General features: G+C 33.8%; 1 protein-coding gene across 4 annotated transcripts in view; it reads left to right on the top strand.

Annotated features, from left to right (window-relative positions):
• The window catches only part of Usp20-33 (Ubiquitin specific protease 20/33), a 70,906-nt gene extending 53,364 nt beyond the window's left edge, over positions 1 to 17,542 (top strand). For 2 of the 4 annotated variants that reach the window (XM_089249441.1, XM_089249440.1), the window contains exons 18-22: positions 2,006 to 2,114; positions 2,239 to 2,341; positions 7,320 to 7,388; positions 10,862 to 11,146; positions 16,434 to 16,687. In XM_089249441.1, coding sequence (XP_089105567.1) covers positions 2,006 to 2,114; positions 2,239 to 2,341; positions 7,320 to 7,388; positions 10,862 to 11,146; positions 16,434 to 16,540 — 673 coding nt within the window. In that variant the 3' untranslated portion in view covers positions 16,541 to 16,687. Of the gene's footprint in view, positions 1 to 2,005; positions 2,115 to 2,238; positions 2,342 to 7,319; positions 7,389 to 10,861; positions 11,147 to 16,433 lie in introns of all 4 variants that reach the window. The other 2 variants (XM_089249442.1, XM_089249443.1) reach the window with 2 other exon arrangements.
• The last annotated feature ends 367 nt before the right edge of the window (positions 17,543 to 17,909 follow it).

Below are 17,909 nucleotides of genomic sequence, written 5' to 3'. Positions count from 1 at the left end.
TTATAATAGGACATTTTATCAAACTTTTATAGTGTAATACCGGCCGGCCTTATAGGAATTTTGCTGGAATCCAAACAAAGTTGATTTTAATCATCATCCCTTCTTTTCTGCAGAAGTGTGTGCAGTGTTTCTCTCTCTCTTCTCTCTATTTCAATGACCCTCCCAAATATTTAAAGAATAATAATTGTGTTTTAATAAGGACATTATTATTGAAAAGTACACTCATGTCCATAAATTAAAAATAATTGAGAATCACATGGGAAATCGAAATCTAAAGTAAAAATTTCACCTGTAGAATTATCACACGCATCTGCAAGAATGATATGCAAATTTCAGGAAGCCACCAGATGATGCCGATAGTACGTCACAATGACGAGAGTGTAAGAGGGGGGTATATAAGGAATGGTGGCAAAGAAGTAAAATTGTTCACAAGAGTTCTGTAAGGTGCTCAGTGCCATAAGCAAATAGTTATGACACAGAGGACGCATGTGGATGATTTTTTACGTGGTAGAATTATCGGCCACCTGGAATGTGGGTGTACTCAGATGGAAGTATCCGAGGAACTTGGAATTGCCCAAAGTGTCATCTCTAGGCTTTGGCAACGATTCCAAGATAACGGAAATGTCAGTAGACGTTACAGTGCAGGTCGCCCCCGAGTTACAACGCCGAATGAAGACCGGTATTTGGCAGTAACTGCCAAAAGAAGCAGACGGAGCACAGCATCCGACCTGTCTCGTCAGCTATCTGCAGCCACGGGTACCACAGTTTCAAGGCAAACCGTGTACAGACATTTGGGAGATATTGGTCTATATGCTCGCAGGCCTGTCAGATGTGTTCCGCTCACGGCAACTCACTGTCTGCAGCTATTAGCCTGGAGTAGAGAACATGCAATGTGGACATCGTCACAGTGGGCTTGTGTGATGTTTTCCGACGAGTCCAGGTTTATCACAAAAATGAGAAACTTTGCCTGGTTTTAATTTATACAAAAAAAGTCCAGGTTTTAGCTTGCAGTCTGATTCACTTCAGACTTTCATATGGAGAACGCCAGGTACCCGTTACCACCAAGACAACATCATTGAACGACACCGTTACGGTGGTGCAGCATTGCTCGTTTGGGGTGGAATTATACTGGGTTCCAGAACAGATCTGTATGTTCAAACCGGAACCATGAAAGCCCAAATTTATCGGGACATCATTCTGGAACAACATGTACATGTTTAGGGGTGCCATGGGTGCAGAATTTGTGTTTATGGATGACAACGCCCGTCCTCACCTAGCAAACATCGTAAACAAATGCCTTGAATCTGAGGATATAACCCGTATGGAATGGCCAGCATTCTCACCTGACTTGAATCCGATAGAGCATGTGTGGGACACGCTTGGCCGACGAGTTGCAGCCCGTCAACCATCTCCTACATGTGTACCGCAACTTCGAAGATCATTGCTTGCTGAATGGAGTGATCTTCCCCAAGATCAGATCGATAATTTGATACTCAGCATGCCTAGGCGTTGTACGGACTGTATTCCATCGCATGGGAGACATACAATGTATTAACCATCATACCAACCATGTACTAGTAAGTTTTTGTAAAGGAGATATTTTTTACAATTGCTCCAGGGAGCAAAAATCGTAGTTTTTATGAATGGTATCATACATACACCATCGTTTTTGTTCTTTATCTTTTGTTTAATAAATGGGCTTTATGAATAAGTAACGTTTGTTTTGTTTCTGAACCTTTATTTGCCGGAGCATTATCCTTAATTTATGGACATGGGTGTATTTTATGATCACATTGGTTGAGAGTAAGTCCACACGTATATACTGCGCGATATTTGGAATTCCCAGTCGCAACTGGTGCCCAGGTGCTGCTCCATCATCTTTGACCGATTTGTTGTAATTTTAAAATTAATTTCTCTGTATTTAATTGTCTGCTTTTACTTGTGCTTTGGTGATGTCTTGCTTTTAAGATTTGTAAAAATATTCGAGAATTTTAATTTTTTTCAGCTTTGGTGGTGGTCCATCCTGCACTCACTTGTATTTTTGTCCGATTTGTCAGGCAGAGCAAGATGCGTTAAACCAACGCCGTAAAACTGAACATGATACTTTTGTTATGGTGAGTAATACTAGCAGTAATGAGAAATATTTCTCATGAAATATAGTGTAACTGAATCATATCAATTGTTTTATCTATAATTAATAATATATATATTAAATATATCTTTTTATTTATATCACAGATGAATAATGAATTTCAAAATCAAGACAAAACTACAGTCGTTTATGTAATCAGTGCTGCATGGTTCAAATTATGGGAAAATTTTGTGCGAGGAAAAGACAATGGTACTATATGAAGTTTTTCATATTTTCACAATTTTTCTGTATTTTCATATAGGTATGTATTTATGCTTGAAAATATTTTTATCACTCAGTGGGAATTTAATGTATGCTGATTGATATTTAATCAGTTTATTATTTATGGGTTGTCATGCTTATAAAAATAAATTAGCAACTTAATTGGAATCAGGGTTGGTAAAAAAACCCTGATTCCAAAAAACTGGTTTAAATAGCATTAACATTAAAACAATACAATTTTTGAGAAATCATTGACTTCTAATAATTAAAACAATGTTTGTTAATGTAATTAACACAATTCCAGGTGTGGGAACTTTGCACCGTACACAAATCTTAAATTAACATCTGGCGCCATCCTGCTCCAATAGTGTATCTTTGTATTTTTCTGCGTCAAATAGCCAAAATAGTGAACTTTGCCTCAGTATGCCCAGAATTTCGGAAAAAGATGTGAAACGATTTTTTTTTTTGCATGCCGCAAAACGGTTCTTTCCGAGAAGAGCGTATTTTATTTGTCTGTACTTTTCAGCACTACTTATCCTCTTCTCATGTTCTGTAGTCGCACTGTCTCGTGACCTTGAAAATAAATAGGTAGCTGTTTGAAAGAAGTTGGACTACACTGCAAAGTACAGGGAAGGTATGGGGAAAACTTGTGGACTAGCCATGTGTGCTTTTTACGTTTTGCAAGTACTACGGAGGTATTTTTTACATTTGAGCAAACATTTTCAATCAAAAAATATTTAATTTTTAAAGCTACTAACATACCAACCAATAATCCATCTGATCTTTTGGTGAAAGAGTTGCTGAATGCCTAGAAAAATTTGGAAATTAGAATGCCGCCGATTTTTTAAAAAATCAACTTTTGAATTTTTCCGGCAAATTTCTGCACTCGACTTTGTCCTCGAAAATCTGATTGGGATAACCGCGGTCCCTTATTTAAACTAGCAGCCTCTCATTGGGATTTCCATTGCGAAACTCAGATAATATCTGTAATTGTACTGCTGGAGATGGTTTGCGATGGTCTTTCAACTTTAAAGCACAAATGTGAGAGTTTCCGTTTCCAAAAAAAAGAGAAAAAAGTCGCCACTGCAAGCAGTATAAATTACGACAGTTGGTCGTCATTGCATCAAATCCTGGGGTTTTGTGAAAAAATAAATTTTCAGTCCGCGTGTAAAAGAGAGAGTCCACCAAATTACAAATTCTAATTTAGCAACTTTGCTGAAAGCGGGTGATAAATCGCCAATCTAGCTAAATAACAAGTGCTAGATCGCCAAACATTGTGTTGATTCTTTCAAAATTTTCTCCCATTTTACAAAAATTTCTTTCTGAGTATAAAAAAAATTGAAAACTTATAGAAAAATTTTCAGCCCATTTAAACTGCTGTTCTAGATAGCAAATAGTGCCCTCAGTAAGCAAAAAGTGTGCTATCTTAAATGGATTGGTGTTTGGAATTCAAGAAAATATGGCTGCTTTCTTTTAAATAAATATTTTTCCCCTCATTTTTGCTGCTCTTCCCAAATATTGTTGCTTTAATTCATAGTTTCCCAAACTTTTTGTTCCACTTTTCCCTCCTTCAGAATTTTTCTCTCTCATAGCCCCCTAACTCAAGTGAACCCATAGGATCCTGTGTTATACTTGTAGCTTCTATTGTTCCCCTCCCACCATGGGAAAAACTGCTTTAATTCATTGCTGTTTTCTTGTAAGTAAGAGACGGGACGAATATTCTGCTACTATTCTGTATTTGGCCTTTTTGCTGAATATTTGGTTCGGCTGAATATCTGTACAAATCTAAGTACATCAAAGTAATTAAAAAAATATGTTAATTTGAGTTTTCTCCACAAATTTAAAATTTACTGATTATATTTCATTTTGTGTGGTGCATATTCTTTCCTATGAAAAGGTTGTCGGGGGAATTTCTAAGGACAGTGAAAACATGAAACTGAAAAAGAGTCATATTACAATATAAGTTGGAAGTGAGCATAAATTACACAAGTTCACTAACTGAATAACTATAACTGAATAACCTAGACAAGATTTTTTTTGAGCTACAGAAAAAGGCAAAAAGGGGAAATATCTAAAAAGGGAAAAATAAGAAAATATGGTGCATGCGTAATTTAATGCATTACTTGTTGAGAGTTATTATTTGGTGACATTTTTTCTTAATCAGATGTCAAATTGTAACATTTTTATAAAAAAAAATTGATTCTGTAAGTAATATTGAAATACAACATATCATCATTAAATTTGATTGTCAGTATCATGGCAATAAAAATTCCTCAATTAGCATTTTTTAATATTTATTTAAATAATTTCATAATTAAAGTTTATCAATCATTTGAAATAACTAATACATAGATGCCAATGCTTCTGATTTACCCGGAAGCCTTCAGATTTTTCAGTCTTATTAAAATCTTCCGGTCGGAAATCTAATTCCTCCAATTTTTTGTATCTTCATAGAAAATAGAAAAATCTCTAAAAGTCTTATCAAATTGAGCTATGTTTGAATAGAAAATCCCTAAAAATACTCTTTCAGTCCTTGCAATTTCAGGCTGACTCCATTTTCTCAGGAAAAATATGGGAATCAGGATTTCAAGTAAGAAAAATCGGTAATTGCACCAAATATGATGGTTAAAGTAAGCAAATTGGGTAATTATTTCTAAAAATATCATGACAGGAAAAAATGTGTTCCAGAAAAACTGGATTTATATATGGTCACTGTCGCAATTAAAAAAAAAATTCCTTGTTCTTCCCTTTTATTTGTTTGACATGTTTTCTTTGATGCGGAATGTGTCATCACGTGATAAATTACAGATTTTTCAAGTCAGTTAATTGGCACTTACAAATTTCATTTTTAATTAAAAAAACAATTTTATTTATAATTGTGATGAATTTTAAGAAAATTGATATTCGGCCAAAGCATTAGTCGAGTATTCGGTATTTGGCCGAATCAATAATCGCCCCCATCCTTACTTTAAGCAGAAATTTTGTTGCTCCAATTTATACATTCTTGCTCTAAAACTGCTCCAAATCCTATATTTGCTGCTCCGAAAATTGCTCCAAAATGGACTTCATCCCTTCCCACCCCTGCAATTCCTATATTAATTAATCTATAAATATTTCTTACATTTCAACAAAAATGAACTTTTGCAATTTAATTATTTTTTGTTTAACTCAATGAATTACTTTGTTTTTGAAAATTCTCTCTTAATGTTATTATTAACCATATGTGATATAAAGGTGTTTTCTCCAGTTATTTTTCATTACACTTAATTAGGAAGCTATTTTGCAAAAACTATGATAAAAATTAGGTGAATATAATGTATATGGAGCATAAATAATATCAATTAATTAGCGATGATTTACGATATACAGTGTGATTATATATATAAAAAAAGAACCGTTGTCAGAATGACTTCAAAATTTGCATGAAAATTTCTGAAGCAATGGAATTTTACTTGGCAAAGGGGAAAAAAATACTTTAAAATGTAAAATTTACAACACCGTACTCATTCAACACGTGGGAAATTTGCTCGCAGAATGGAAACGATGGCCTGTCAGAGCAAAATTATAACTTAATTAGCATTGCATGATTTCATAATTCATGGAAACATCACAAAAATAAAGTAATTGAACAAATAACTACAACTTAAGAAATGTTAAATATGTTGTCCACCGTGTTCTGGCTATGAGGAGGAAGCACAAAAATGTTTTTTCAACAACAGATCAGGGTATGTCATGTTAATGACGTGAATGTGCTTTCAGTTCACCAAAGTTTGCAATTGAACCACTGTTCATAACATTATGAGGTACCCCCCACAGCCAGTAGTTGCAAGGGTTAAGGTGCATCCTGTCAAAATGGGTCTTCAGCAGCTGCTTTGTTGATATTGCAATGTGCATCTTGATAGAAGTTCTATCCACACACTGATGCTGTGAAAGTGCCGAAATGATGTGGTTGCACAGAATAGATTGGTCCAAGTACAGCATCATCTACTCGCGCTTTTTTTCTTTTGCCAAAGAAATTTCCATTGCTTCTGAAGTATCCATGCAAATTTTCAAGTCATTCTGACCAGTAGTTATTATATAGTTTTGGAATCAAAACTTTAATTATAATCACTCTGTATATAGCTGATTATTTTTCATAAATCACTTACTACTATGCAGTAGAACCTTAATTGGGCTTAATGGTGAAAGGATAAAAAGAAATATTGAATATTAACACTGGGTGATATACACCATGAGATGTGCTGCTACTTATGGGAGAGAAAATAAAAATGTCTATGGGGTAAAATGTAGTAACTACTAGTACACTGGTCTTTGTCCTTTAGGGGCAGCTGGAGTCTTTATGGGATTATAAGACCATCTGTGTGTGTTTGCCCCTAGCATGATGGTATCACTACTATTGCTGCTTTTTTGTGAAGGCTAAAAACAAAAAGAGAAACTCAGTGAGATAATTATTATTCATGAATTTTCTAAAGATATAGAGCATCATATTGTAGCCAAAGGTTAGAAAATGTGTTGAAAATGAGAAATTTTAACTTTTGTATATAACTTCAAATAATTAAGATACTTTATATGAAAAAATATATATTAGTCTTTTATGAGACTTTTTGGGAAAAAAAACCATTTATAGCATCTTATACCCATCAATATATTCCATCAGAATGTATCTCAAAGATATAAAATATGGTAAAAATGAAAAATTTTGGCTAACAAATGAACCAATATGATATTTTTCAAAGAAAAAAAATATTTTTAGGCCACTTTGATTTTTTTGAAAAAAAACCACTTGGCTAAAACCAAACAACACTGCTTGAAATGATTAATTTATATTTTATCACTAAACATATTTCATATTAACTGGAAAAAAAGTCAAGTTTTCAAATCTTATTTCTTAAATTATCTATAACCAGAATATCTTGAACAATTTTTGCTTTTCAGATTGTTAATTTTTTTTAAATCTTGTATTCAGAACCGCCAGGTCCAATTGACAGTTCTCAGATATGTTATATCAAAGGAAATCAACCAATACTAAAACGAGGTAAATATTTAATTTTTTAATCAGTAAGTTTGGCTGTTTTCTTATTTTGGTGTCTATTGGTAATTCTTTTCAATGAAGTTTTGAGAGAGATGTTTTTCTCTCTCTTTCTCTCTCAACTTCGCCAGACCTGAAAGTCTTTTTCCTTGATGAAACAATGAAGTTATCAATGAAAATAATCTTCTAGCCTTAAGTATATAGTCATTAGGGTGGGTCAAAAAAAATAAAATTCTACTTTTTTAAGAAGCACAGTAATAAAAAGGTGCCTAAATGGTCTGAAAATAACACATGATTCTTTTTAATATTCCGATAAGTGTAACTGGCTCTGGATCAATATAGACTTTTTTTTTTTCGAGGCAAGTTTCAGTTTGGGTTCCGACCAATTGACGTTACTTTCTTCAAACATAGCCACATCATGTTTTAGGGGTAAGAGGTGGACAGGTGGGAGGAGAGTCTATGCGTGTGTGTCATGCCCATGTTTCTAGTATAACTCCGAGTGCAATGAGGCAAGGTTGTGTTGTGCTCTTGTGCAATTTTTTATCCTGGACCATACTTGTTCAAAGTGGAAATGTCCGTTATTTGGTGATTCAAGTGACATTAAATGCTATATGTTACCAACCTACGAAGATGTTATGAAGTTCTGTGAGTGGAACTGTCATAAGATAAAATGTGATAATTCAACTAATACAGAACCCACGTGCAAAAAGATGGAGGACATTATCATGGTAAAAATTGAAGAAATATGGTGAAGAGCTTTCATTCCTACTGTCCAACGTAAAGGATTGAAAGTGGTGTTGAAGGCGTATCTCATCTGAAATGCAAAAATCCTTTAAAATCACACCCTAAAATACTGAAGAAGAAGTTAGAGTTTCGCCGTACCAGTAAATTATTGTTTGACATTTCATCTTGCAAGTGTAAGAACATCGGTGAGAGCATTTGTCCCAGACACAAAAAATTGCCTGTCAGACAGAAAAAGCTTACTTGTAGATCAACAAACTACTAGAAGAATGGTGATCGGAACCATAGATATTGTTACAATGAATAAAATAATGGACACTTTGAAAAGAAAAAATGTTAAGGCAAAAATCACAGTTTGAGCCTCAAAAGAAAGCACACCTTCTTTATACTTAGACAAACTGAAAGATAAAACTTTAATTATATGAGAAAAAGATGCCAGCTGTTTGGCACATGTAAATGCATAGAACAAGCAATCTTTGATTTCTTCATGGAATTAGAAATATCTATGGAGTCTTTAGTGGCAGTTGGGTGTGATGGAAATAATGTGAACGTTTGTAAATCTGGAGGTGTCATACGTCTGCTTGAAAAAAGGTTAGATTAGCCATTAAAGTGGATTCTGCCTAGTGCATGTGAATGAATTACCGTACCAACACTTGTTTCTACACATTGAGGGCAGCACATCGGGACCCAAAATATTTTCAGGGAGAATTGGCAAAGATCTAGAAATGTGTGAAAAAAGGCTGGTTGTTTTGTTTCAACGTATTTCAACAGTTACCCAAGTTTCCCGTATTACAACGGTTTCAACAGGCATATTTCCTAAGGATGTAAGCAAATAAATTGGCAGGCAAAATGTCTCATTCTCGATGGCTAACTTGTGCTAATCGAATTCTATGTTTGTATATTTCGATGGAATTTCCTCACTCACAGACTTAGTAATTCTTGCAACGTATGTCATCAAGGTTTATGCTCCAACCTGGTTTGCTATCAAAATTGGCCCTTCCTGCAAAGATGGAGCACATTGCCTGTTCAAACTCATCGTTACAACTAGGTATTTGCCCACCGAACTGAAAGGCAAAATATATCCTGTAATTCTCAAAGAAACAGTTACTTTGCACACTCTGAAAGTTTATTGATTGCAATGCTGACTGACTCTGAACGGCACATCAGTGAACTGGCATCCTGTCACGTTTTGAAAGCCCACAGCATTCAGAAAAATAGACTCTGACTGTTTCAATTTCCTATTGTAAAATTTTATGCATCATCTTACATAGATCTCATTTACTGGTAGAAGAAGAATATATATTTGATCCACCAATATTGAAATCCATACCTGAGGAAGACATCCAACTGTTTGTTGCCCAAAAAAGCAAAAAGACAACTGCCTTTACTACGCCTGCCATGTCACACACAAGCTGTCGAAAGGGCAGTCAAGACTGATAGAAGCTTCAGCCACTTTGAGCAGAAAATCTGAGAGAAGGCTTCATAATAAACCAAACAGCCTCGAAAAGCTATGCCAAGATTTGATAGCAAGAAGAATTTTCTCACTATTTTAAATGATATGAATACCCTTTTTGTAAAATTTTTCTTGTAATAAATAAATGATATTCATGCAATTTGTGTTTGTTTTATACACACACAGTTTAAAACTTTTTTACAACCTTACTGTAACAATTCATCAAAAACTTTTTTTCAAAATATGTATTTTATAAAGGCAATCCTGAGGTAGAAGATAACCCATTTAAAAAAAAATTATATTTGAGATAAAGACATCATTTGGCACCCTTTTCATGCTGTGCCGGATAGAAATTAAAAAAAATCTCCATAGAACGGTGACCCACCCTAATAGTCATATACAATTAGTCTTAAAGGAAAATGAATTTGAGTATGCTAAATTTAAATCTTGCTGTTCAGTTAGTTAACCCTTTGAAGGGCAGACAATTTTTCCAAATCCCAGAAAAAACAATGTGAACAGATGGTCTCACTATGGAGACACCACGCTGGGGAAAGGGTTAAGCCATGGTTTTATTATCAAGGATTTACAGTTCTAAAAATATCATTGAAGTTTGAAATAAATATTTGTAAGTCTGATATAGCTACAGGCCTATGTGTCTCATTGAAATTTTCATTAATAAATTGGTTTTATTTTAGTGAAATTTCAGTAGAATCTGTTTATTTTAAGGTCGATATATTGCTTAATTGGGATTTGGTTGGGCAAGAATCAGGAATGATGTCATGGGTTATTCTCACAAAATGTAGATTGAAGCTGAAATGTAGATTGAAGAAGATGTGCATTTTGCAAGGAGAAAAATTGTGATGAAAAACTTTTCCGTATTCCAAGCTAAAAAGTGAACTAGATTACTTTCAGATGTGGTGTTTCATACATTTGTGTTTTAAAGTTTCTTGAATGTCCTTAAATTACTTAGTATCACTTATTTATGAACAAAAACATAAACACTTTACACAAAGAGACTTAAAACTTATTTTACTTGTTTCTAAAGAATTGGAAATTTAAAATGCTTGAATATTTTTTTTCTATATTTAAGTTTTTAAAATATAGTTGATTCTTGATTAGTCAAATGCTCAGTGGGTGACTAAAATCTTCAAGTTACTGTTAGTTTGACTCATTGGACTTCTCTATATACAGTTATTATGCATTCTTTTTATACTCACTCAGAATTGACTGTATTATGAAGTTGAAAATTGTTTATTTTTTGTCACATAAAATTTTTACTTCTCAGGTTCTGACTATGTATCACTGTCAGAGGATATGTGGAAATATCTTCACAGCATATATGGTGGTGGGCCAGAGATTTTGATTCAGCAGAATATTGGTAATGTGTGGGAACCATCAGCAGTTCATTTGTGCAATCAGCCTGGGGGATCAGCAGTTTCCAGGTCTTTACCAGCCTTGCCTACAAACTCACAGCAACAGGCTAGCAGACCAACAAATGTGGAAAAGACTAACTCAATTAGCCAGCCATTGAATGCAAACAGTAGCAACAATGCACCAAAAAACGGGAAAGGTGATAATTTTTTGCTATAGTTTTCAAACATGATGTATGAGATGAATCTTGGAATGAAATAGTGATGCGTATCACATTTTGCTGTTTTTTATTTTTGTCCCAGTTTTTTTTTAAATTTTATTTCAAAAGCAGAAAATGTTATAAAATGGTTTTGAAAAATTGACTGTTTGGATGGAAGTAGTTTATTTTCATTTCTAGTAAAAAGCTCAGCATTTTAAAATTTAGTGGTTTTAAGAAGATTTTTCTTCAAAAAAATATCATTACATTTTACAAATTTATTCAAAGTGGTGGGAAAATTGACCTCTTATTATTTGGAACATCCACTTGATTAATGATAATAAAGATATGCTCTATTGAATATTGCAACTTCTTGCCTAATATGATATAGGTCCTTTTGCCACCAACAGAACTTACATAGTGTGATCACAGAAAGATGGCATCTTACCTTGTATGACCTTCATCACGAAAAGGGAGGGTTTATTCTTCATTAGTGAAGAAATGGAGGGAAAAGAACTCTAGCTGAAACACACACACATTGGAGGATGGTTTATTTTATTTTTCCCCCTACTGAAGAATGAACCCTCTTTTTTCCTCATGAAGGTTATACAATCATCTTTCCATGGTCACAGTATACTCAATGGGACATAGATGATGATTCTGATAAACTGAAAATTTCTTCACTCTTATATAATTGTCACAATACATCTAGCAACAATCCAGTGACACACAGATTATGCTTGAATTCAATGGCCGGACATTTTCACAGGAAATACACCCAGAATTTGGGTAAAACATGCTAATACTGTCTAAAATCATCATCATTGTACAATTTCTTGACTATGCTTAATGCCTGCTTTATGAAGACAATTCATAATCATCTGTTAAGAAATAATTTAAACTCATTCTTTTTGATATTTCATATCTATAAACATTAAAAACTTCCGAATTAGCATTGTGAAAATTTTTTTATACACTCATGTCTGAAATATTTCTGTAGTCATGCAAGCCTCTTTGTTAGATAGCGTGAATAATCCTGTTATTGGTTTGGGACATCATACTTTTGCCATTTTTCTGATAATTAACATCAGTAATTTTTCTGAACTGAGTTGTTGAATGGTCAATCTAGCGGAATGAGCAGATATAAAATCTCTAAATGTATTATTTTGTAAAGGTACTATTCCAAATGAAGGACTACTGGCACACACCAGTCAAGTGAAACAGTGGCCTAACTTGGGATGATTCGGGGCTTTTTGTTTTAACATGTTGGTAGCCTTGACAGTTGTTGCAGATTACATTTATAGTCTGTCATCACATCTGTTTGTTGTTGTATTAACATTTCATGATAGTTTCAGTAGTGTAGAACGTGTTTTGGTTGAGAAAAAGTTTTTTATGTGTTTTCCTGAAATTCTTAAGTTTTTAAATGAACTTCTCCAAAGTTGCAGTTTAGAGTTTCGTTGTTTCTCTTCATTTACGGCAATGTTAGGTAAAGTCTCCCCTATAAAATGCTGGTTCAATCTTTTTTTTTATTATCATTATTGTTAGCTACAGCCTGACTTCAGTAGAAAAAAAGTCAAGCTTGTCTAAACTTGGGGTACTGTCCTCATGTTAGGCACATTACATGGAATCACAAATTACATAGGAATGTTCATAGCAGCTGTTCACAATCTGTTTTATGAAAACTTACATGCGTAAAACAAATGTGTTCTCATTTTGTGAGGTTGATGACAGTGATGAAGTAAATGAGATAAAAGAGGATTGTGAAACCTCTTAGCGGCCGCGGAGGCTACACTTTTGTCCTCTAGCTTTTCAGACATCTGAATGTTTTGTTCTTTGTTCTTCAATGTATGCCAAAGTTGCTACACAACTTAGTTTTTCTAGTTCTTGAGGTTTTTACTTCCTAAGTTCATTTTTTTTAAATCTGTGCGGTGATGTCTGATATTTTCTTACTAGAGATGAATTACCACTCTGATTTTGTCGTAAAAGCTGTGATGTTATTTTTTTATGAATAAAATTATTTCTGAACTTTTTTCAGTCTGGTGTTGTCTTAGGACTTCTTTCTAAAAAGATTTAACAGATCCAAAGTTGAAACTAAGGCACTTAATAAGACAAAACACAAAAACTGTATTGTCCCAAGTTAGGCATGGGTACCCATGTCTAACTTGAGACAAATGCCATATTTTTTTAGATTCTAAATGTACACCTAAAATGTTCAAATTATCAGTGCAAAAGGGCCTAGACACCCTTCAGAATGTGTTTTTTTAATTTCAATGGAAGGGTTGATTTTTAAGTGCGAAGTTCAAAGTTGTCCCGAGTATGGGCAGTTTTGACTGTACTTGATTAAAAATTGATTATATGACCTGTTTGTTGTCCCCATCAGGGCTAGCCTGATATTTCTTCCTGCATTACGCAGAGATAACATAGCTGTTCATTTTGAAAATTTTTGAAAGATTTCTTCTCTGAAATTTTTTTTATTTAATTTACAATTTCACACCAACTTAATGAAGAGCCATATATATAATTATTTGAGGAAAAAAAAACACTTCATGAAGCACGACTACAGTCAAGTCAAAGCCTTTCTTCTGTACTGTATTTTGTGAGATATTGCAGTGGTTCTACAAGTATTAGTAATAAATAGCAGTGGCAAATAGTTCATGATATGCTGTAAGGAACTTCTATAACATTGATCAGCAACCAATATTTCAATTTATTGACTATTTTTTCCTGTTGATTTTTTCCTTAAAAATCTATGCTATGAAAGTTTATAAAAGCGCAAATTATAAAACAGAGCATCAGTTCTACTAGTTCATTTAACTCTTTAAGTGAAAATTGATGAGATATCTCCTTAAAAGCCTGTTATTTTAGCAATGACAAGTCCAGATATTCAGGGGTGGGAACTCTGCGGCAATTGCGCCGCACTGCGCCAAAACTAATATCTTGCGCCATCCTGCTCCAATAGCGTATTTTCGCATTTTTCTGCTCCAAATAGCGAATTTTGCTTCAGTATGCCCGGAATTTCAGAAAGGGCGCCAAAAAATTTTTGTTCCTGCTAGCCACGAAACGTTTCTTTACGAGAAGAGCTTATTTTATTCCACTATACTTAAACTATCGGCCCCTGATCGGGCTTTCCATCGCGAAACCCCGATATTGTCCGTGATCGTGGAACTGAAGATGGTTTGCAATGCCTTTCATCTTTAAAGTGCAAATTCGAGTGTTTTCGTTTTTAAAAAAAAGTCGTCACTGGAAGCAGCAAAAATTACTGTAGTTGATTGTGATTGTGTTAAATCCCGATGTTTCGTGAAAAAAATTTTCATTCCGGTAGTAAAAAGCGCATGTCCGCCGAATTACGAATGTTAGTTTAGAAACTTTGCCGAATAACGAGCGTTAAATCGCCAATGTTGCCCAATAACGAGCATTAAATCGTCAATCTCGCCAAATAGCGAGCGTTAAATTGTCAATCTTGCCAAATAGCGAGCGTCAGATCGCCAATCTCGCCAGATAATGAGTGCTGAATCAACAAACATAGAGTTGATTCTTCGGATTTCTCTCCCATTTTGCAACAATTTCTTTCCAAGTTTCTTTCCATTGAAAACTTATTTTAGCTCATTTGAAGTGCTGCTGTTCAAGGCAGCAGATAGTGCCCTCAGTAAGCAAAAATCATCTTAAATGAATGGGTGCAAAAAGTTTTATGATAGCCGCTCTTTCAAACAAGGTGTCAAAAGCCTAAAACACCAAAAACAAAAATCAAGCTGACAAAAAGATGTTTGATAACAAAAGGCAGTGCAGTTTTATTTTGAAAAGGGTTGAGGGTTAACGAAAATATTCTTGTCAATTTCACTGCTCCAATTTATAAATATCTGCTCCGAATCCCATATTTTGCTGCTCCAAAATGGACTTGGTCACTTTCCACCCCTGAGATATTTTATAAAGTGGATTTCTCGATGGAAGACTTTTCCCTATACTCCTTAGCATACACCTGCTGAAAATCAGAACAAAACATACCCTATTAAAAACGTTTTGCCTTATTGAAGGGGGGGGGGGGGTCATTAGTGATTTCTGCTGTGCTACTTTAAGGGTTGAAAGACAGGGTAATGTTTTTGCAGATTTAGTGATGATACATGAGAAAGTGAAATAGCAGGGACTCTCTTTATTGGCGTCTATCTTTGGTATAGTTACGGACTGGTCAAGTTCAGTTGTTGACCCCTGCTTCACAATGCATTATAATCTATCTTGTAGAGAAAGCACCTTCAACCACTGACACAATTTTCTTTACGACATGCGCAAGTTGATGGAGGCTGCAATGTCTCTACGCAGCATATCACTCTACTGTGTGTTTTATAAAGAAAGAAAAGTTGTGTGTCTCTATGGTAATGAAAAACATTCTAAAAAAATAATAAATGGAAAATTGCACCTAATTTTTCCTAATGTCAAAAATCACATTTTATTTATAAATTTGCCTCTTTAAAAAACCAGAGTATTCGTGTATTATTGTCGTAGTAAAGTAAAATATTATTTCACATTTTTATTTATGGAACTTAATAAATCTGAATTTTTCCTTACACTTTGGTAGAAATTTGTAGAAAAATTTAATCATTATTTAGTCTTGGATGCGTGCAATCTCCTCTACTTTGCATTAATTTGTACACATTATAAATTTAGTGGATCTCCATGAAATGTTGGCCATATTTTGGAATTTATAAATGAAATCCAGAAAGATAGTGATGAATACAATATATCTTAATATACAATACAAATTTTAATATTGAACTTTGTATATGTTATTTACAAGGCAATAATAAACATGAAAATCCAAGATGTTTTTTTATTGTTTTTTTTATTTAGCATAACATTCTTTTGGCTACAGACACATTGGATTTGCAGACACACTTCATGTTGATTGGGGTGGATTACTTTGTAGAGAAATTGCTCAGCCTATTTGTTAGGTGATGCAAGGATATTGAAATCAGCACATTATTATTGTAGAATGCCTCATCATATTTTATAAGATATTAATGAATTCAAAATGTGTTTTATGTTAGTATTGTTCGTTGCGCTGTTGAATTCATTTCAGAAGTTTTTTGAAGTGGTGTTTTTAGGCAGTTTTTTTAAAATATTGTTTTTAGAACTGTATTGGTTCTAGCTTCATGCTCGCGTACATGTCTTTGACCCAAAGACTGAGATCTGAAATGCTGATTTGGTTCTCATCCTAGTTAACTATTTCCAATCATTTTCATCAAAATTTCATCACAAATCTTTCATGACTAATTTTTTTTCCATTTTTTTTACTTAGAAAAACGTATCAGGCGACAAAAAACTGATATAGAGGAATCAGATACTGAAAAAAAAGATGAAATAAAAGTGCCGGAAGATGATGTGGTCATGACGAGTCATGCTTGAATTGTTTTTTTTCAAGCATTGTAATTTAGTTGTGCTAGTTTAACCAAATACTCGAGTCTGTGGCAATACACATTCTTTTTTTTGTGTGTGTGTGGACTAGATACCCTCATGTATCGTGTACATTGATAAAAAATTGCACTCAAGTATTTTTCAGGAAATAGATGCCTTGAGTAATCTTTTATTTTATTCAGTTTTTTTTTTTTCTGTAAAAAAATTATATATTTCTGTTGCCAGTATTTTTATTATTGTTTTGATAAATTTGTTTATTGAAAGAAAAAGTATGTTATGTGAACCAGAATATTTATTGATTTTTATGTAAAGTAAGTTATTAGAGTGATGTAGGAAGTTGATGAGAGCATGTTAAACTGTTATATATGTGTGGAAATATATACATGCATACAGTAAACATAAGTAACCTTGAATCCTGTGCGTGTTATAATGATCATGTTCCTTAATCCCCCCCCCCCACATCGTCTCATTTTTTTGTTATGTTATCTTTTTCCTCTCTTTTTCAGCAGTGTAGTGATGCAGTAGAACTGCTCATATCTAGAACAAACCAAATAATACTTACCTTGCGTCCAGTTACGCAAATGCCCTTTTCAGTGTGTTATGAAAATCAAAATAGTACTAGATATAGTATTCCATAAAATTTTTAAAACATTTACATAATTTCTTCACCATAAATTAGCAGTGAAATTGTTTTTAAAGTATAAAAAATTGTCATAAAAAGAAATTTGGCTGATAATGTCCAATATATCCTGTGAAACAGTGAAATAATTGTGAATTTTTTGCACTTCCCTAATGTTAAGTTTGATGCAATCAATTCACCAAAGTATTTATCAGCTTAAAAGTGCAGTCGGCCTGCGTGGTTTTTTTCCCCTTTATTGGAAATTTTTTCTGGCAACACAACAATTGTCATTCACGTGTTTTGTTTACAAAATTTGAGTTGTGCATTTGGATGGCTCATTTTTCTAGTGCTACTGATAATGTTTTGAAAAGCCGAAAAAAAGAAAACTTGATGAGAAAAATTAAATATATTAACTATGCTTGGCTAAAGTAAGTCAGTTGCTGCTGTGGTCCACCATTACAGAATCAATGAATCTACGATGAGATATTTCAAGAAAATGGAATCTGAAATTTGATCAGCTGTAGCTGCACACATGGCAGTGAAAACTTTGCATCGCCTACGGGATCCATGTGTTTCTCGTACAGAAAATGCTGTTTTTTGTGGGTACAAGACTGTTACAAAAAGGTGTTACAATTGACTGTAATAATATAACAGAAAAGGCGAAAAATTTTACTCTTCTATATAGGAAAGGGCTGGTGAACCATCTATTTCATCAGAATTTTATGCAAGTAAAGGTGGTTT

Source organism: Pholcus phalangioides, unplaced genomic scaffold (genome assembly GCF_987345545.1).
Source record: "Pholcus phalangioides strain wild (caught in Gottingen) unplaced genomic scaffold, Ppha-v1.0 ptg000022l_1, whole genome shotgun sequence".
Lineage (NCBI taxonomy): Eukaryota > Metazoa > Arthropoda > Arachnida > Araneae > Pholcidae > Pholcus > Pholcus phalangioides.
Note: the sequence above shows the minus strand (reverse complement) of the source record. Positions and strands in the feature narration are given on the sequence as shown.